This window comes from Pteropus vampyrus, unplaced genomic scaffold (genome assembly GCF_000151845.1).
Source record: "Pteropus vampyrus isolate Shadow unplaced genomic scaffold, Pvam_2.0 Scaffold461, whole genome shotgun sequence".
Taxonomy (NCBI): Eukaryota; Metazoa; Chordata; class Mammalia; order Chiroptera; family Pteropodidae; genus Pteropus; species Pteropus vampyrus.
In genome coordinates this window covers 2,564,206-2,583,919 of record NW_011889242.1, presented here as the reverse complement: position 1 = coordinate 2,583,919, position 19,714 = coordinate 2,564,206, and the positions used below count along the sequence as shown (strand labels likewise).

At 55.9% G+C, this 19,714-nt stretch overlaps 2 protein-coding genes across 4 annotated transcripts; one reads left to right on the top strand and one right to left on the bottom strand.

Moving 5' to 3' along the window:
* Window positions 1-1,780: 1,780 nt before the first annotated feature.
* Window positions 1,781-9,016, top strand: LOC105306798 (fumarylacetoacetate hydrolase domain-containing protein 2). 3 transcript variants are annotated; one of them, XM_011382011.2, is made up of 8 exons: window positions 1,782-1,969; window positions 3,644-3,894; window positions 4,987-5,203; window positions 7,227-7,286; window positions 7,480-7,642; window positions 8,397-8,505; window positions 8,594-8,681; window positions 8,800-9,016. In XM_011382011.2, the coding sequence occupies exons 2-8, from the start codon at window positions 3,650-3,652 to the stop codon at window positions 8,860-8,862; spliced, it is 945 nt and encodes a 314-aa protein (XP_011380313.1). In that variant the 5' UTR covers window positions 1,782-1,969; window positions 3,644-3,649; the 3' UTR covers window positions 8,863-9,016. The 3 variants fall into 3 exon arrangements, with proteins under 3 accessions (XP_023380093.1, XP_011380313.1, XP_023380094.1); XM_023524325.1 differs by lacking the exon at window positions 8,594-8,681 and having other exon boundaries at window positions 1,781-1,969; window positions 8,686-9,016; XM_023524326.1 differs by lacking the exon at window positions 8,594-8,681 and having other exon boundaries at window positions 8,682-8,812.
* A 58-nt stretch (window positions 9,017-9,074) lies between these two features.
* On the bottom strand, window positions 9,075-19,048 carry GPAT2 (glycerol-3-phosphate acyltransferase 2, mitochondrial). Its single transcript, XM_011382034.2, has 21 exons — window positions 18,986-19,048; window positions 18,739-18,852; window positions 17,992-18,065; window positions 17,501-17,605; window positions 17,130-17,258; window positions 14,826-14,925; window positions 14,348-14,481; window positions 13,928-14,027; window positions 13,608-13,820; window positions 13,153-13,272; window positions 12,923-13,005; window positions 12,497-12,615; window positions 11,749-11,819; window positions 11,421-11,679; window positions 11,190-11,338; window positions 10,978-11,055; window positions 10,388-10,519; window positions 10,187-10,307; window positions 10,025-10,090; window positions 9,745-9,800; window positions 9,075-9,419 (listed from the first exon to the last, which is right to left on the bottom strand). Exons 1-21 carry the CDS (start codon window positions 19,046-19,048, stop codon window positions 9,303-9,305), a joined length of 2,403 nt encoding a protein of 800 aa, XP_011380336.1. The 3' UTR covers window positions 9,075-9,302.
* Window positions 19,049-19,714: the final 666 nt, after the last annotated feature.

Here is a 19,714-nt window from a genome sequence, read left to right as displayed (position 1 = left end):
GGAGTGTCAGGTCACAGGGCAGAAGCAGAATTTGCCTAAAGACATCTTCTTTCCCTGCTTTTATTTTCAAAAGTGTAAACTCAGTGAGGGTTATGCCAGGGGAGGAGAAAGAACTGAGAGCCTGGGGAGAGGCATGGAGGGGGATCCCCAACTCGGGCACAGCGAGTAGGGAGGTTCTGGGGGGGTCTGGCAGTGGTTCAAGGGCCAGACCCCATGCCATGTGACAGCATCTTCACAATGATGCAGACCCAAGCCTCCATGGGTCACTAGCTTTGGCTGATGGGCATCTCAGCAGTAGCCGGGAGGGTAGAGGACAGGACCTTCCATCACCACACACACACATTAAAGGCTCCACCCGACCTGAGCTCCAGGGCCTCGGCACAATTAGAGCAAGGGAGCCTGACTTTGCTGTCTGGGATGGGATGGTCTGCATTTGCCACGGGCCGGCCACTATGCTGAGCCTGTGCACCCTGGTCACAGCCTGATGGGCATGATGAGGAAGCTGGGCTGAAAGGTGTTAGGACCTCTCAGCCATTAAAGAGTGGACCCAGGATGGTGGCTCCAGGGTGGTGTAAGTACTGAGTCACCCACTTCATGATGGCCATAGAGCTCAGAGTAGAGAGAAAGCCATCTATCCACCCACGGATCCATCCATTCATCCAACTATTTGTACATCTGTTTCCCACTCATCTACCCAGCACCTTCCTGACCCAGACACTCAGTGTAGAGGGGCAGCTGGGCTGTGCACACCTCCATGTGGCTGAGTGGCAATGAGGAGTCTAAAAGGAGCCCTGGGCTCAGGGTCCAGACCTTAGTCCTGACCTGGGCCACAAGACTCATGTGGTCTAAGCCAAGTCCCATTCATTCTCTCTCTCTCTCGGTTTTATAGAAGGCTTTTATTACCAGGATTTTTTAAAAAAATCAGTCATAGATAGGGTAAGAAAAATTACAGGACATTCTCAACTATACACGAAGATGTAAAAATCAGAATGTTACTATTCTCATTTCAACAGTGTAACATATACATGATATATGTAACCTCATGACAGACTTGGGTTTATCCCAGAAATGCAAGGTTTAACATTTTAAAATATAGGTACTTTAGTTTCCAATAATATGAAGTATCTAGGAATCTGGATTACTCCCTCCACTGGAAGCAAGTTCGAATCTAGTTTTGCCCGGGTCGGCAACAATGGCATGGATTTTGTCTGAACCAGCTGGTCATAAAGGGAATGCAGTGCGAGCTGGGCAGGGTTCCGGGAATGGAGAGGAAAGTGGGATACAGGCGGAGACCCACCTGCTCAGGAAAGGGTGCCCGTGGCCGCTAGCAGAGCCAGCAGGGCCAAAGTGAATGTGGGCGTAAAAGGCTGGACCTGGGGTCAAGAATGCTGGTTCCCCTCGCTGCGTCATCTTGAGCAAAGCTTACAGACTCAGGTGCCCCCTAGTAAAATGGGTGCCCTCATCCCCTCTCTCAATGATAAACCAGCATCAGAAGACAGATCTGTCTTTGTCAACCAGCACCCTATAATTAGTTTCTTCCACAGCATTTGCCCAACGATCGGAACGGTGCCCAGCCCAGGGACGGGATCCGACGCGGGGAAGGCCAGCGCGACGCCTTAGGAAGCGCTTGCACCCGGGTCGGCGCGAGACAAGGGAATAAGCAGACTCGCAGGCACCGGGCCTACCCACAGTTCTGATGGTCCACAAGAGGCCATCTGCCCCATACGTCACTTCCGGGACCGGAAGACGCCCTACTATTGGTCGTCGTCCTGTGACGTCACCAGGGAGCGCCGCCTCTTCAGACGTCTTATTAGAGGAGCCCCGGGACGGGTTGCGTCCGAGGTTCCCTGAGCGGCTCGCGGCCTTGGTATCTGACACCAGTGTTTCGGTGCCTGCCGACCTCAGTTCCCCCGCCCCGCAGCCTGGCCCGACAGCACGGGACGCCCGTGCGACCGGCCGCCGCAGCCAGGTAGGTCAGGTTCGGGCCGGCCCGGCAGCGTTTTCCGCGTGAGGCTCCCGCCAAGGGCAGGGCTGGACCCTGGGCCCCCTCGGCTCTGACCACACAGACGGGCCCTCGTCAGCGCCCACCGAGTGCAGGGGACCAAGCTGGGCATGAAGGAAAACTGAGGGACTAGCTCAGGGTCCCGTGCGAGTGGACGGTGGGATGCCGTCCAGGTACACACACGTCTGTCGAGCTGCGATGCTAGTGCCGTTTCCACCTCACGTTTTTCTGGTCAGACTCATCAGCCAGCACGGTGGCCAGGTCGGTTACTTGGGTCTCATGCATCTCTAACTGAACAAGGCAGATCGAATCATTGGGTGAGGACCAGGAGTCTGGGGCGACCTCCACGTGCCTGAACTTAAAGGGCAATTTTTAAAAGCAAGGAACCATGCAGGGAAAGAACTGTTTGAAGGCCAGACTTAGATTAGAAACAAAACAAGAGAAAGATATTTGTCTTTGACTGGAGCCTGGAACTTGAAACAGGACCTGAGCCCTGTTGATACCTTCCAGGTAATTTGAGGAGGGAGAGCATAGCTGCACTTCCTGAGGTTGACAGTCACCAAGGTTTCCCAAGTGGGGAAAAGTCAAGCCCCTGTGCAGGCATTTGTTCATTCAGCAGAGAGTAGCTAAGAGCTGTCCGTGTGCCAGGCATAGTGCTGGCCACTGTGGGCTCCACAGTGAAAGAAACCCATGCGACCCTTGGACTTGGAGAGGCCGACAGCCCAATGATGCCTGTCAGGTCAAGCGCTGCCCTCTGTCTGCAGCCTCTTCCCTCAGGCAGCTATGCTCCAGCAGGAGAAACTAAGTACTGTCTGGAGAGACAGGTGGGGACTGCTCCTAGAAGGCTGGGGCTGAGGGGTTTGGGCTTGGCGATGTGAGCAGTGGAAAGCATTTTAAGTCAGAGGGTAATAGGGTCCAGTTGCCATTTAAAGAATTGTTCATGATCCCATCTGATCTCAGAAGCTAAGGGAGACCACCTAGGAAGACCAGGTGCTGTAGGCATAAAAAATAAAAAATAAGGGATTGTCAGCCGACAAGGTCCTTGCAATCTATGAGGTCAACCAAGGGTTGCCTCGCCTAAAAAAAAAAAAAAAATTGTTCATGGCAGCTGTGATGCCATTTTCCCCAGTGATCACTTGCCTGATTCCTAGTCCTACTCATCTTAGCCCTGCCCAGCTCAGCATCATTTCCTCAAGGAACTAGGCAGGGCCCTTTGTCATCACAGCAGGAGTCCCAGTTGCTGAATCTTACGCCATCATTGTTAACATCAGTGTCCCCTGAAAGAATGGTAGGGCTGAGTGTGTCTGATCTGCACTGTTTGCCCAGTGCAGCACTGGTGCCAGGTACAGTGTACACTTTTAGGAAGCACCAGATGAAGGAATGCTGGACACCCTGGCACCTAGCCTAGGGCCTGGCATGAAGTAGTCGCTCCTCTAGAGAGATTTCATTATGCACATTGAGCAAAAAGTCACCCTGTAAAGTGTGACAGAGTAAATAACTTACAAATCTAGACCACTTCCACATGGTGTGCCAGGATGGCCAATGGGCGCAGGGACTTGGGCTGCAGCTCCAAGAACCTCAGGGATCCTGATGGTGGTGCCCAGCTCCACTTGTCCCCTGAACATACTTTTTCCTCCATAGACTCTGATGCTGTCCTCTAGTAAGAGAAGGTTGCTCACGGCTCTGCTGCAGGCTCGGAGATGGCCCTTTCAACCCTCCAGAGACATGAGATTAGTGCAGTTCCAGGCACCCCACCTGGTAGGACCTCACCTGGGCCTGGAGTCAGAGAATGGCGGGGGGCTTATCAACCTCAACACCTTTGACCCCACACTGCCCAAGACAATGACGGAGTTCCTGGAGCAGGGAGAGACCACTCTCTCAGTGGCGAGAAGGTAAATCAGCCAGCAGCGCACTATGTAGTCATGACCTTGTTCCCTTTTCCCCACTCCGACCTCCATCCCTGCCTAGCAACAGAACCAGCAGGTAGCTCTTTCACAAGGAAGCAGGGCAACTTCACCTTTCTCACTTGTTCTCTTAGTGAAGAGCCTTAGAAATCTTATGTGACAGCAGCCTCAGTTTATAGAGGGGGAAACCAAGGCACAGGGAGCCTGGTTAGCCCAAGGCCCCAGATTTGGTGATGGATCCAGAACTCTTGTTTTGTGACACTGCTGGGGATGATGCCCACCTGAGGAGTCTTGGACCTTGGGTCCTAGCAGCATCTTGGGAAGCCGGGGCAGGGGTGAGTAGGCTCTTGGCTCCTTGGGGCAGAGAGGGCTACAAAGAGGTTTTCTTAAAGATGGTACCTGGGTTTGGGCTGGCGACTTCCTGATGGCGACTTCCCTGCGGCATCTGGTTTGAAGGTGCCAATGAACAGCAAAGCAGACCACCTCGAGACAGCCTCTGCACTGCAGACTGGGAGGGATGCAGATGGGTGCCAGCATGCAGTCTTGGTGAGGATGTTTCCCACATTTTGTATGCTCTCAAGATTGGGACCTGCTTCGTGTCCCTCGGCAGGGAGTTGGGTGTGTCACTGCAGTGCAGCAATGTGCAACCACATGCAAAAAGACCGTTATGGCAAGGTCTTTAAAATGTGTATATTTTTAATAAGGTGTATATAGTGTGATGTCATTCACACAAAATGATGGGCAAAGAAGAATATATGTAGTTGCTATGAAGAGCTACACAGGACAGTGTGTCCCTAAGGCTGGAGTAGGGCAACAAGAAGGGGTGAGGGAAAGACCCTTCCAGACACTTCATATGCACCTCTGAATCCCCTCACATGGACAAGTGTCACCCACTCTGGGTGGGCAACGGACAATACTTCATGTCAGAGGGTGACAGCGGGCCTCGACTTCTACCCTGACGGTTGAGAGATCTAGAAGCTTTTAAAGCAGCCAAACTCGTAGGTGCTACAGTACCTCCCCAGCACCGCAAGACTGCAGCCCACTCCCAGCAGCCCCTCTCTCCTGCCCTGGTCTCTGCAGAGCCCTGGCTGCTCAGTTGCCAGTCCTGCCACGGGCAGAAGTGACCTTCCTGGCTCCAGTCACGCGGCCAGACAAGGTGGTGTGTGTGGGCATGAACTACGTGGACCACTGCAAGGAACAGAACGTTCCTGTGCCTAAGGAGCCCATCATCTTCAGCAAGTTTGGCAGCTCCATCGTGGGGCCCTACGATGAGATCGTCCTCCCTCCCGAGAGCCAGGTCAGTGCCTCCCCACTGCCCTCTCAAGCCACTGCAGCCCATCACAAGGTGCGCAGCAGCCAGCCCTGAGGGCTGGCTGTCACTTAGTATGCATTAAACAGAAACTCCAGGGCTTGTAAAGGAGTGAGACTGGCCTCAGGGAAGAAATTGAGAGAAGAAAGACCTTCCGTTATTCCTATTTGGATTACAAAAGTGATGCACCTTCACTGTAGAAAATTATAAAGTTCTGCATGCATCCCCTGAGAATAAGGACAGGGTCCCCCGTGACCAGGATATCATTATCCCAACCAGGAAAATTAACATGAATGAGCTCTGACAGTAGTACAATCAGGGATTCCCATCACTCCCAAAGAGGACTTTAGTGTGGGTATTGGTTCTTCTTCATGTGTTCGTTGACTGGGATCGGTCAGACCACATGTGTTTGGTTTGTCTCCTTAGTGCCTGTGACCTGCAGGCTCACAGGGACCCACAGACTTTTCTCAAGGGGCCAGATAGTCAGTATTGGACTTTGGAGGCCAGTATCTGTCACAGTGATTCAGCTTTGCCACCATGGTGTGAAGACAGCCGTGGCTGCCATGTAATGAGCAGACAGGGCAGGATTCCACAGAGACAGGCCATGCTTTGCAGACCTTTGCCCTCTGAATCCTGCTCTCTGCTGTCCTTTGGGAAACTGACTAAAGAGTCCGGGCAAGTATCGTAGCCTGCCCCACAATCTGGATTTGTCTGGTTGTCCTCAGGGTTAGATTCAGGTGGAACATTCCCATCAGAGCTCATGGTGTCGCGGTTCTTTTGAGCAGCCATCACGAGGTAGATGGGGGCTCAGCAGCAGACACCTGTTGCTCACAGTCTGGAGGCCAGAGGGCCACGGTCATGGCGCCGACAAGTTTGGTGCATGGTGAGGCTGCTTCCTGCTTCAGAGAGCTGTCTTCTCACTGTGTCCTCACATGGCAGAAAGCCAGGGCTCTCAGGTCTCTATGATAAGGACACTGTTCCCATTCATGGGGGCTCTCCCTGTGACGTGATCACCCCTAATGCTATCACATTGGGGGTTATGTTTTAACATGGAAGTCTGGGGGATGCCAACGTCATCTATAGCAGAGGCTGATCCTCACCCTGCACCCCACTGGGAGGCTTCTGTCAGGTAGGCCGTGAGTTTGCCCACCAGAGTACTGGCAGTTCAGCAGGTCCCCAGGTGGCGTTTGAGCCTTGTGACTATCTTGCTGCCCTGGTTTTCACCAGGGCCCCCAGGTACCCTCACCTGGCTCCATCATCGCCCTGGGGGTAGGGAGAGGGGACTTTTTTGGTCATGCCTTCTACTCTTGATTAGCTGTCCTTCTGTGAAGAAAAGCCGCCTCCCTCTTTTTTTTACCCCTTTCTTTTTGGTATCACTGTGTATTCCTGATTTTTATTTTTATCCAAAAAGCTGTAATCCATCATTTACATTCTTTTTGATATGCAAAAAATGGTGTCAATTTGGCCAGTGGGGATGGCACTAGAGACCAGGAGACCAGGGCGGGTCCACTTGCGACCACGGGAAGGAGCAGCTGGTCTGAAGGGTGAGTTGTGTGTCCTACAGCACTTTGCCGGCCGTGGGAAGGCCAAGCTTGTTTGCATTTTCTGTGGCCCCGTGTATTTTCTGTGAATTGCTTATTCAAGCCTTTTGCCCACATTTTCTTTTGGCATGTTGGTTTTTTTAATCCTATGAGTTAATTCGTTGAAGCACTAGAATGGTGCCTGATGCATGGTAGAATTAGCTATTATTACTTGGTCTCCATCTTTTTTTGGAAGTATCTAGAGTGACTTTTAAACTCAATCGCCAGACAAATGTTGCTCCTCTAGTCATATGGGAGCTGTGCGTGCATCCATTGGTGCTGCCCGCTACTCGCTGAGTTTACAGGGCTGTGAGTCATGCCCCCTCCACTCTGGTTCATAGTAATTGGGACCTGTGGGCCAGTGGCCATCCCCACTGGTAGAGGGACAGGACCAGAGCCAGACAGTTCACTGCCCCTCTCCCACCCTACAGGAGGTGGACTGGGAGGTGGAGCTGGCCGTGGTCATTGGAAAGACAGGCAAGCACATCAAGGTGAGGTGGAAGGGGCGGTGCCCACTGTCCCTGACCTGGAAGGTGGTTGGCCCCTAGCTGCTGGGGCACCTGCCTTGTCCCTCACCCACCACTTTTGGTGAGCTCTGGCTCCTAGTATGGGATAAAGCTTTGTTATAGGGCTTGGTGTCACCATGATCTAACCTCCAGTCTGGCCAAATCCCATCCCCTATAGGCCACAGATGCCATGGCTCATGTGGCCGGCTTCACTGTGGCACATGACGTGAGTGCTCGTGACTGGCAAATGGGACGTAATGGAAAGCAGTGGCTGCTGGGAAAAACCTTTGACACCTTCTGCCCCCTGGGCCCTGCCTTGGTGACCAAGGACAGTGTAGCAGGTAGGTCTCTGACAGCCCACATGATGACTCTTCTTGGTCTGCACAGATATAGCAGAGCAAAGAAAAAGCAGCCAGAAAGTGGGAGTGTGAGGTGGCTCCATAGAGAACCCCCTCCCCAGCTGCCTTTCACTGATTCCTGAGGGAACAAGTCTCAACCTGGGCCATGAGTTCTCAGCGGGCCTCCTTCCATGTCCCCCTCACCCCCTAGAGGACCCCAGCGCAGAGGTGGTGAATCCACATTCATAAAGCAAGTGACAGTGACACGTCAGGCTTCCTCTAGCCACCACCATCTGGGAGAGTCTGTAGGTTGGAAGCAAAGCTGGCCCTTGAGCCTCACAGAATGGCTATCACAAAGCCCAAGGCATTCACCACTCAGGGAGATGGAGAGGACCAACAGGACTTTGCCAGCTAGTGTGACCAGGAGGAGACAGTGGTGCAGAGGGCAGAGCACTGCCATTCGGGTGGGGGCATGTCTGGGTGACCAACCCTCACACCACCCTGTGCAGTGACAGCGAAGTTAGATTGTGTTCCAGCTACTCTATGGGTGTGCTTGTGAGGGTGTAAAACAAGAAATGTAATTAGCCAGGACACTGATAGGTGAGCCGCCCCTGCCAGCATCAGGCTTTTTTAAGACAACTCTGTCTCCCCTGAGAGGTCTGGGATACATCCCCTCCTGAACTCACCCAAGTGACAACTTGCAGGCGGGGTTGAGGAAAAGCAGGAAGGACCCCAGGGAGGTGTTTCTGCATTTCAGACCCACACAACTTAAAAATCTGCTGCCGCGTGAATGGAGAAGTGGTCCAGAGCAGCAGCACCAAGCACATGGTGTTCGGGATAGAGGCGCTGATCGCCTGGGTCTCCCGGTAAGCAAGCAGAGCCCGTGGCTGAGCTGAGCCCTCCTTCCTGGCTGTGGCATCTTGCCCCTGGTCTCACTTGGCCCTTTTGCCCCAGGTTTGTCACTCTTTATCCTGGGGACATCATCCTCACGGGGACTCCCCCAGGTGTTGGTGTATTCAGGAAACCTCCTGTCTTTCTCAAGGTAGGTTGGCTATAAGGAGGAAAGGGAGAAGGACCAGACTTGAGCAATCCAGGCATAAGTGCATGCATATGCATGTGTGAGACACAGGACTGACACGCTGGCGGCCACTCTGTTGCAGAAGGGTGACGAAGTCCAGTGTGAGATTGAAGAACTGGGCGTCATCATCAACAAGGTGGTGTGATGCCTCTGGCTGTAGGCCCCAGACTTAAGACAGGAGGTGGGCACCAGCTCCCACTCACCAGCCCAGCACTAGTCCCTCCAGGCTCCTCATCTGGGAGGTGACATGGAGTTCTCTTCAATAAAATTCTCAGGCCAGAGCAGCCGCTCTGCTTCTACTACTGTGTCAGTTTGTTTCAGGGAGCAGGAGAGAGTGTTGTCACAGGGTGGAGGAGAGCAGGTGCTACATGCACACACGAAAAAGACACCACTGGGCCTGGGAAGTGGACACATCCGGTCCTGTTTATCACACCAAAGGATGAAAAAAGCAAGATACGACAAGGGACAGTCAAACTCAACAATTTAATAGTCCAGCCAAGGGTGTGCAGCCACTTCTGCCTCTGGCTTCAGGACATGGCCATGTTCTGGGGCAAGAAGTCTCAGCATGGGCTTCACCCCACAGTTCTAGCCGCAAACGAACTGTCGGATGAATTGTTCCAGCTTTTCCTGATTGTCCCGGCTGGCAAACGTCGGAGACAGATGTAGCATGGGGCCTGCAGGGCTGGGCTTCTGCTGTAGCACCTGGGCCACAAAGAAGGATTCTGAGTGCTCACCATGGGGGCCTGCAGTGAGACCTCTGGCCCCTCCAGCCTCAGGGTCTGAACACAAATGCTGTTTCAAGCCACCCCCAGTACCCAGATGGGAGGGGAGCAAGGCGGTGCCCTGGGGGACCACAAGGGGCAGGAAAACTGTCAAGCTGCCTCCAGCTCCTGTCACCACACTTATTCTTGGGAGACACTGAGGACATCCTAGGTGAACACAGGTGGGCTTCCCTGAGCAGCTCTACCAGGGTGCAGGCTGGGGAAGAGGCAGGGGGACAGCCAGCAGCTGAGACTGGCCCTCTCACCCCCAAGTCTCTGAAGGTCCAGACAGCCCTGATGGCAAGACCTGAGTCGGCACACTCTAGAAGGAAGGAGGAGGTGAGCTCTAGGGAGGGCCAAGAGCAATGTACACAGGCTTCTCTTCCTCTTGTAGAGAAGAGCCACCCAAGGTAGGGCTCAGACTGCACCCAAGGGTCCTCAATGCCACAGCTCTCCTTCCTGGATTGGGGCTGTCACTGCTCAGCAGGGGGCAGCAGCCACCAGCAACCTGCTGCCTCCTGGGCTGGCTGCTTGGGCAGGACTCACCGAAGAACCCGTCCTCCTGGGCAGTGGCCCGCAGGAACTGCAGCAGCTGGTCTGTGTAGCCTGACTCTGCAGGGAGAGGGGTGTAGGTTGGGCACAGGCAGAGAGCCCTGCCCCATGTTCTCAGCCCCTCCGTGAGGACAGCCAGGGGCGTGTGGACCTCACCCGTGTCAGGCAGCTGGCCCATGGGGAGGAAGGCGGCAGCCTGTGCAAAGGCCTTCAGCAGCGGGCTGAGCAAGCGGCAGAGGAAGAGGAAGAAGTCGGGGCAGCGCGACTGCTGACTGAGCTGGAGGGGTACAGGCCAGGTGAGGGCAGCTCCCACAGCGTCCCCACTGCCACCTCCCCAGGTGGCTTCTCCCAACACACCCTAAAGTACCGGCCCTCAGCCTCCTCGAAGTCATCACTGTCACTATCGGTGAAGTCCCCACTCGGTTTCCACAGCAGCCTGGCACTCAAACGTTGTCGCCCTGTGTCGCATGCCAGCCGGGATCCTGGGGTCTGGGGGCCAGGGTTGCCATTGTACCCTGTCAGCCTGGCTAAGGTTTAGCCCTGAGCCCCCCAGACCAAATACATCGTGGACCAGGCACATGGAGGTGGAAGCAATAAAAACAGACCTAGGGAGCCCGAGTCTCCTGGAGCATGCCAGACTGGCTGAGCCAACCTACAGGGTGGGAGGAAGTAGGCACCCACACTCAAGGGCCATAGCCCTGTGGACAAGAAATGTGGGGCAAGAGGTATACAGAGAACCTCAGAAGTACATTTGTGCAGTCCTGTCATGATACACACATGGGCCCAGGGCCAGTCGTTCACCAAGTCACAAGGCCTTAGTGGCAGAGGCGGGGGCCAAGATAGTGGCAGCCCACCCCCACAGCACTCATGGGGCAGCTGTCCTTCAGGATGTGAGGCTGAGGGAGGCCAGCCCAGGCAGGAGCTTTGTCCCCAGCAGCCCTGCCTACCTCCTCAGCAACCAGGAGCCCACACTGGATGAGACGGTCCAGCACCTCCTGACAGTAGCAGTAGGAAGACTGGCAAGGCTGGGGATGAAGAAGAAGTCCATGGGGCCTCAAGATAGCCAAGCGACAGGCAGGGCCCTGCCCGGGCATCAGAGGAGCAGGGCTCAGGGCACCGAGGGGGCACCTAGGCCAAGCTGGCGGGTGGGAGGCCTGACCTGCAGTAGCAGCAGGTCCTGTGGCAGCAAGTGCAGTAGCAGCAGGACCTGGCGGTACAACTCATTCTGGCTCAGCAACTCGATACCCTGCAGCTCCCAGGGGCCCTCTGGTGGCACTCTGCCTGCCAGCAGCGCTCGCACTGCACAGGCTGGGAAGGGGACGGGGCATGAGGAAGGAAGTCATCCCCTCGCCTGACCCCCGACTCCCCACCCCAATCCCTCAGGACTCACCACCCACGGCCTCGCTCAGGAAGGCGGGCAGCAGCTCAGCGCTCAGGCGTGCCAGGTGCGTAAGGCCTGGGCCGGGCCGCACCACCACCAGCAAGTCCCCTTGGTGGACACGCAGCAGAGCCACATGCGCCTGCAGCAGGCTCAGCGTGTGCCACACCAGGCCCCTCAGCTGCCCTGAGAAGCCCACGTCAAAGCCCCGCAGCAGCGTCTCCTCTGTCAGCCAAGAGAACTCCCCCAGGAGCTGCGAAAGGAACACGCCCTGGGCAGGCAGAACCAGGGCTCAGTAGCAGGGCCACGCCCTTCCCCAGCCCAGCCACACTGTGCCTACCTTCTGGTGCTTGAACAGCAGCAGCGTTGCTGTAATGGCCGTGCTCATCACCGCAGAGCTCGCCACACTGGCTGCGGGCGGGGTTAGGGGTGCTGGTCAGGGGCCTGGGCCCAGCAGCCAGTTCTCTATCACCCAGTAAGTGTGCAGGCCAAAACAGTCATCCCCTGCCTCCTTGGCAGCAGACACTGCCCCCACACAACTCCAGGGAAGAGGGGAGCAGGCATGACTGGTCCTGGGGGGTGGGTGGGGGCACCCTGCCAGTGGAGAACTGGCATTCATCAAATATACACTGAGACAGGCCAGGTGCTCGGAGACCTTCCCTGCTTCCCCTAGGCCTACCCACTAACCCAGCTTGTGCCACAGAGGGACATCTGAGAATACAGCAGTAACCATCATGCTGTGCCAAGTACTGTGTGAAGTCCCTCATGTGCATCATTCCATTAGTCATCATTTACAGCTCAGGAACCCAGGCTCAGAGAGGTGAAGGGCTGAGCCCAGGGCAGGGCCATGATGGGTGGCCTCCAGGCATCTGCCCTCTGCAGCTCAGGTGGCTGGCTGTGCACGTTCACTAGTGGCTCCCTTGTGTCCTCCCTGGCGGCCCCACTTCCTCACGTATCCCAAGCGAGCCTCATAGGAGAGAGACTCAGGTACAGAAAGCCACTCGGAATGGAGGGCCCTGATACCCCGCTGACCCAGAGAGAAGGGATGGCTTAGGAAGCCCCCCAGAGGCCCAGACCTTATTCCTCACCATTCAGGATGTGACGGCTCAGCCTCCTGACCAGGAGCTGGTCCTCTGCCTTGAAGGCCAGAAGGGGCCCAGTCACTGGGGTCCATTCCTGCTCCTTCTCGGTATCTGGAACAACAGTGCTGGGACAGAGACAGGCGCAGGATGAGGGAAGCCAACCCAAAACAATCATGGGGCAGCCGAGAGCTTTCTCAAAAGTGAGGGTGTTGTCCCAGCACAGCCCCAGGGCCATGATGGCTCCTATAACCCCAGCCACTTCCAGGTCTCTGCCATTTCCCACACTCAAACTAGAGGTGAGAAGGGGTGCCAGGCACTGTTCTAGGTGGCCCAGAGTATCTAGTGACAGGAGGCTGGAACTGAAGATGTCTGTGGGTCTGAGCCAAAGGACCACCTGCCATGCCCAAGCCCCACACCCTCCCCTACCCCTACCTCTGGCCCAGCACGATGGGCTGCAGCAGCTGCTCCAGGGTCTGTCTGCTGCCCCAGCAGCTTCGGGCATTGACAGCATATTCCTGCCCAAGAGAAGGCTCTCAGGTGGCCGGCCCGGAAGCCTGCACACAGCCCATGGAGATAGGCAAGGCTCTCCCTGCAGCGGCTCTGACGGCCAGGCTGCCATAAGCTCCAGGACAGACCCCAGGTCCTCCCAACAGACTCCATACCCGCAGGGAGAAGGGCTGGGCCAGGTGCACACGAACGCAGACCCGGCGGCCACGGCAGCAGCCTCGCAGGCTCCTCAGAACAGCCAGCATTCCTGTCCACAGCCCCAGTGGGGCTGTGGCCTGCAGGGAAGGAGAGGCTGAGGGAGCTGCCTACCTGGGGCTCCATTCTCTGCTCAGCTTCATCTTGACCCCAAACTGGCACATGACCAGGACCTCTCCAAGCTCATTTTCTCATCCATGAAACAGGAGAAATCTCTCCCTAGCAGAGTCTTTTGAGGATGAAACAAGTGACTATAGCAGCCTGGGCAGCACCACGGGAAGATGACAGTAGAGGTAGAATTCCTTTGTACCCCCTGACCCTAGTTCTGAGGGTCACTTGGCCACAGGACACAATATTGTGCCCCCTTTCTGGAGACAGTGTCTACATGGGATCCCAAGGGGCAGGAGGGTCTCACATGGTATGTGTCACATGGTGCATCTGGAACCAGGTCATAGGTGATGGCCACTGGCACCAGCATAGCATCTGGGACAACGCCCACTTGGACGGCCTGCACCACCAGTCCCAGCCAGGCCTGGCCCAGGGCTGACAGCCGAGGCCCCTGGGTCCCGGGGGGCTCCTCCAAGAAGATGAGCAGGGGCTGCCCGCTGACCAGCAGCTGCTCCACAGCCTGGAATAAGGTGGGGAGATAGTGGCAGAGGCAAGCATCAAGGCCAGAGCAGCAACAGGCCCCTATGCCCTGGCCTGGCCAAACACACAATCACTGGGGGCACTCACCGCATGGACCACGGCCCTTGCAAGGACTCCATCAGAGCTATCCAGGGACAGGGTGGCCTCTGGGGGCAGGAAAAGCCCCCCAAGTTTCCTCAGCAGAGCTCTGTGGGGCACAGGGCAAAGAGAACCTAATGAGAGAAGGGACTCAGGAGATGGGACCAAGAAGGAGGCCAATGAGCGCCTCAGCTCACCCAGGGCTGGCCTAGGTCCTGCCTGAACATTCTGAAGCCAGGCTGGGCCTAGAAACCAGAGCTGACCATCTGAGCCCATGGGCTGGACTGGCTGGCTGGACTAGTTGAGAGCAAAGAAGCCAGGAAGAGGGCCCATAAGGGCTGCTGCTGGCACCTCCCAGCTGCATCCCTACATGCAGTGCCCCAGCTGGGGACTTCACCCATGTGTGTCTAGAGGCACAAAGCTTTTTACCTGAGGACAGGGGAGCAGGTGCGGGGGTCCCAAGCCACGCGGAGCACACCCAGGCCCTGGGAGAGCAGCACGAAGGGCAGCAGGACCCCATCCAGGAGCGACTTATGGGTGGAAAGGAGCACGAGTGGTGAGCCCTGCTGGGGGACAGCCAGAGGGACATGCCAGCCTGCCCCACCCTGAGGGCGTAGGGGGCCACAGAGGGACACAGGGCCCACCTGGGCAGTTCCTCCTCTAAGCACATTTCCCAAAAGGAGAGGAGCTGTCGACAACTTTTAAGGCAGTGCGCTGACGTAATGGTTATTAAGACCATGAAAGACGTTAGGGGAAGCCCCATGGGAGGAGGGCCATGAGACACGAAGAGGTCGGCAAGGCCTGGGAGTGTTTTCCCACCAGCAGATGGGGCTGGTCTCACCAAGGGCCTGACTGAGCTTTGCCCTGCCAACCGCCCCCCACACACCCGCACTGTAGGGTGGCTTACCGCCTGGGCTGCCTTACGGACCATCTTCATGTGGCCCTTGTGCAGCTGCACGTTCAGGAAGAGACAGTTCAGGACCCTCAGCACCACCCAGCTGAACAGCCTGGAGAGCGGCGGGGCCCAGTCTGAGGTGTGGTGGCACCACCCGTGAGGCAGGGCCCCCAGCATCTCAGAGAGCCACTGTTACTGTCCCTACTTTACAGAAGAGGAAAGCGAGGCTCAGAGGTTGCAGAAGCTGCTGATGGTAGAGAAAGCTAAGAAATGATGCCGGGACTGGCAGGCAAGCCTGACACCAGAGCCCACGCCTGCAAGTGCTAACATGCCCCCAGGAAGAGCTTGTGGTGCAGCTGCCTCACATCAACTTCAGACAAGCTCCCTGCCTCAGTTTACCCCAAAGGAGATTAGAGGAGCAAGACTGTCTCCAGGCCTAACCTGGCTTGTTCTTTGCAAACTGCTGAGAAAGGTGAAAGAAAAGGGAGGAGTTAGTGATACAAGAAGGAAAGGGTAACTGAAGGGGGTGGGCTTTAAATGAGGCCGGAAGCACAGATGCGGGCAGCATGGAGATGTGGTGAAGCAGCATGTCCTCATCTGAGGGCCTGAGATGGGGCATCCGCTGGCAGTGGGTAAGGCTGAGGAGCCAGTGCCCCTGGGAGGACTTCCATGTGCTGTGTTCTCCTCTAGAAACATCTGGCTGCTCAGTACAGAGAAAGCAGGCAGCTGGGGTGTGCCCACTGGCCCCTTTGCAGGGGCGTTATAATCATGATGAACCCTGGAATCAAAGCTACACCAGGAGGGGCTGATGGCCGCTGTAAGGAGGTCAGGTCATGGGACTGGAAGTCTCAATGAAGTCAAACATTTTTCACACGGAGTGCTTGTCGAGGTCACAAACCCCCCCGCTACTTCCTATCCTTGCTCAGTTGACTTAGCACTGCCAGGACAGCTGAGTCTGACACGCACAGCCCTGTGCCCTTTCCCTCTGTGAATTGCTCATCTCCTGGCTTTAACCATCGTCCATGTGCTAAAGCTTCACGAATAGACATCCTTGTCCCCAGCCTCTCTGCTTAGCTCATATAAGACTCACATAAGCAACTGCCTCCTGGGTGTCTCTACCAGCACTAAAACACTATATCCAAAACATTCTTTGTGGGCCAGACTCACTCCTCCCAAACCTACCCCCTCCATCCACACCACCAGGTTCTTAGCCAGAAACTGGCTCTCCTTTTCCCTCACTGCCCCACCCTCACCTCCAATCCATCAGTGAGTCCTGTTAGTTTCACACTGGTCTCTCAATCCATTTTTTCCGACCTCTATTGTCACCTCACCTGGACCAACTTGTCCAAGCTGTCACCATGTCTCACGTGGACTAACAAAACAGCCTCCCATACCATCTTCTGTTCTCTACTCTTGATCCCAATTAATCGTGTTATCATTCTCTGCTTAAAACCTTTTCACTAGTTGTCACTGCACTCAGAAATCAAATCCAAGCTTCCTGTGTGTCCCTGTGTATCCGGTCCCTTCTACTTCTCATTTCATCTCCAACAGCTCTCTCCCTGACTGGCCAGCTTCCAGGCACATCAGCTTCATGAGCACACCTGGCCCTCTCCGGTGGCCATTACTCAGGCTATTCCTGCTAGTAGGACTGTTCCCTCTCTCCAACCCCTGACCCCACCCCAAGGCTGGTTCCTTAACCCCTTTCATTCCTCGCTTACAAGTCACCTCCTCTCCTTCAGGTACCCTCAACCCCAGCCTTCACTGTCCTACAGCCATGTGCATCTCTGTCCACTCTGACCTGTGCACCCTCATTCCCACTGGAACAGCACCTGCATCTAAGAGGGGCTCAGACTGTGCAGATGAATATGGGAGGGGCAGGTGGGGACAGCAGGATAAATGCAAGAGGAGGTATGGGGGCCCTTAAGATCAGGGAACCAGCCACCTCTGCCTCTCTCCATAGGAACCTGATCCAGGGAAAGGTAGAAGGTTGGAGGTGGTACTAGAGTCTGGACCACAACCAGGTGTTTTAGGAGTAAGCCCCAAATTCCCAGCCCCAAGACACAAGGACAACACTTAGGCCAGCGGTAGTGAGAAACTGAGTGGAAGCTGGGGGCTACCTCAGATCAAAGCCCCATCCCATACCCAACTGGTCCCACCTGGGAGCCAGCTGTCCTCAAAAGGTCGGTCCCTCTGGTAAACACACTATCTGGCTCCCTGTGGGAAGAATCTAGTCTTTCCCCAAGCCCAATCAACACTCACTCTCCAGAAGGGCAGAGGCCCCAGCCTAAGGATGAGTGTCCCTCAGCACAGAGTTACCTGAGCAGGAAGGGGCGGGGTGGGGTCTGGAAGTGGCCCAGGATGCGCTGTACCTCTTTTTTCACAAGATCGGGTACCTGGCCTTCCCCAGCCCCTGCTGGAGCCCTCCCTGAGATGACGTTCTGTACCCTACGATGTGGGAGAAGTGCTGTCAGGCTGTGACATGCCTAAGGTCCCCCAAGCCACTTCCCTCAGCCCCATACAGCCTCCCCAGGGCATACCTTCCAGTCTTCATTCTCAATCTTTAAAGTAGGGCCCCAGACAAAGCTAACACTCTAGAAGACAGCCTTGTCAACCCCCCTGCCTAGAGCCTCTGTCATCCTTTCAAGGGTCCCAGAGTGCCAGCCCAACCCCATTCCCTGCATCCTCACCCAGTGCTTTCCATGACCTTCTGTGGGGCATCCCAGCAGGGGGGTATGTGCTGCTCCAGGGACCACAAGAAATAGCAGAGCCTCCGAACCAGCCAACCCCGAAACCTGAGCACAGCCCCCAGAGCAGGGGGAAGATCTTTCAGATGGCCCAACCCCACTAGGGCCCACTGAGGGTATGCCATGAAGGGCTGACACCCCAGTACCATGACCCAGAAATGCCTGGGTTTGGTTTATCACAGTGCAGGATGAGGAAGCACCTGCCCATCTGAGCCCCATGCCGGACCCTCCCCGCCCAGTGGGGTATAAGCTCAGGGACTGACACACTGTGGACAGCCCATAAACCCTCACAGGAGGCGCTGCAGGAGCTCCAAGCCTGCCTCTCCACGCCTATGTGTACGGAGCAGAGGGCAGGAGGAGTCCTTCTTTCCCTTGAGAGGAAGAAAGTGACACCACAAAGCAGGGCCCACCCACTCGCCTTTGGCTCTGACTACCTGGTGTTCTCCTCCTTCACTAGGATCACATCGCAGAAGCCCAGATCCATTATGCTTCTGTGGAAGAGGGACTCCTGCCCAAGAGGGGACAGAGACAGCATGTCTTTGGGTAGCCTTCGCACACCAGCAAAAGAAAGCCCCTGCTCTGTCTTCTGAGGGCTCTGACTGATGGCTTATTGTGTCCACCAGGAGACAGGACTGTAGCACAGTATTTCTCAAAAGACTCTGATGCCCACTCAGGAAAAAGGGCTCTGTGGTTAAAAGAGAAGGGCTGCACTCTCTGCAGCACCACCCTCTCCGAGAGCAGCGTGTTAAAGCCTCAAGTAGGTCTCTCATCCACAGCAGAGGACATGTAGCGGGTCTCCACAAGAACCCGGGTCCCATCAGCACCAGCACACGGCGTGGCCACACAGGAGGTCTTTGAGCCTGTGCTGAGTGACTGAGTGAATGGGTCCCCCAAACTGAACAGGACTGTGCAGGCCTGGTCAGACCCCAGCCCTCTGGCCATGCCCCACCTCCTTGCAGGCCCCTTTGCACTTCCCCACCCAGCTCCCCCAGGGCTGTGACCCAGCCCCAGGCCAACAGCACAACGGGGACCAGTGCCTCCATTCTCAAGAGGTAAAAGCAGAAGCATGGGAAGGGAAGGCTGATCATAGGACATAAGGGAAGCTGCTTCCCGGAGCCATAGCTCCCACAACCAAGCTACTCCCAAGCTCCCCAGGGTGGGGCCCAGCCTGTATCACTAACCCAGCTCTTGGGGGTACAGGTCTGGCAGCAGCGACCCACAAAGGGGCGATATTTCCCCAGGAAAGGGGTGACAGCCTCCAGCTTCATCCCCAAGCCTGAGGACCACAGACTGGTCTGTAAAAGGCCACATGGAGAAATGAGAAGATTCAAAGTCTTTGGCAGGGGAAGGGAGGTTCCAGGAGTTAGGGGCACAGGATGGAAGGTGGGAGGGCAGAGGGTGTTTTGGGAATGGGAGGGGCCGCACTACCTCCCGGCCACTCTGGCGGCTCCTCTGCTGAGTCCGGAGTCTGGCTCCAGACATGTTGTCCATGGGGGCCTATAAGGTCCGAGAACCGGCCACTTCTACCTCTCTCTCTCTCTCACCACAGGAACCTGACCTGGGGAAAGATGGAAGGATGGAGCGGGTACTGGAGTCTGGGCCACAAGCAGGGGTTCCTGAGGTGACCCCCAAATTCACATCCCAAGGACAGACAGCCAACACCCAGGCCAGCAGTGATGAGAAACTGAGCTGGAACGTGGCTCGGACTAAAGCCATGCCCCATACCTAATGAGTCCCTCCAAGGAGCAGCTGTCCTCAAAAGATCACAGTGTCCAAATCAGGGGCAAGCAGAAGCTAACATGGAGGAGATGGGTTGTCTTACCAACACACACCCTGCCATCTCCCAGCACACATGGGGGCTATACTAGAGGCTGAGAGCCTTCTGTGCAGAGGGAAAGAACAAGGCTGGGTAGCAGGACGGAGTCATGAAACTATCAAAGAGGACCAGGGCCATCGCCACAGGGCCAGCAGGTACTGCTCAGCCGCTCTTCCCCTCCATACCAGAAGATGGCACTTTACCTACCCAACTATGACAGGCATGTGGGGCAGGTACTGGGGAGTCAGACACAGACATGCCACACAGACCTGTTCCCAAAAGATGTTCATCTGGCTGGGGACAAGACAGACTTCCACCATCGATCCCCTATCCCACAGCAC

What these genes read in the sequence shown, in the direction of transcription:
- GPAT2 (XM_011382034.2), bottom strand. Translation starts at nt 19,048, where the DNA reads ATGGACAACATGTCTGGAGCCAGACTCCGGACTCAGCAGAGGAGCCGC. An exon ending in CCCAGCCCTTCTCCCTGCGG is followed by an intron (nt 13,006 to 13,152) that starts GTATGGAGTCTG and finishes TCTCTTGGGCAG; the next exon opens with GAATATGCTGTCAATGCCCG. An exon ending in TGCTGTTCAAGCACCAGAAG is followed by an intron (nt 11,680 to 11,748) that starts GTAGGCACAGTG and finishes CTGCCTGCCCAG; the next exon opens with GGCGTGTTCCTTTCGCAGCT.
- LOC105306798 (XM_011382011.2), top strand. Translation starts at nt 3,650, where the DNA reads ATGCTGTCCTCTAGTAAGAGAAGGTTGCTCACGGCTCTGCTGCAGGCT. An exon ending in ACTCTCTCAGTGGCGAGAAG is followed by an intron (nt 3,895 to 4,986) that starts GTAAATCAGCCA and finishes TGGTCTCTGCAG; the next exon opens with AGCCCTGGCTGCTCAGTTGC. An exon ending in AACCTCCTGTCTTTCTCAAG is followed by an intron (nt 8,682 to 8,799) that starts GTAGGTTGGCTA and finishes ACTCTGTTGCAG; the next exon opens with AAGGGTGACGAAGTCCAGTG.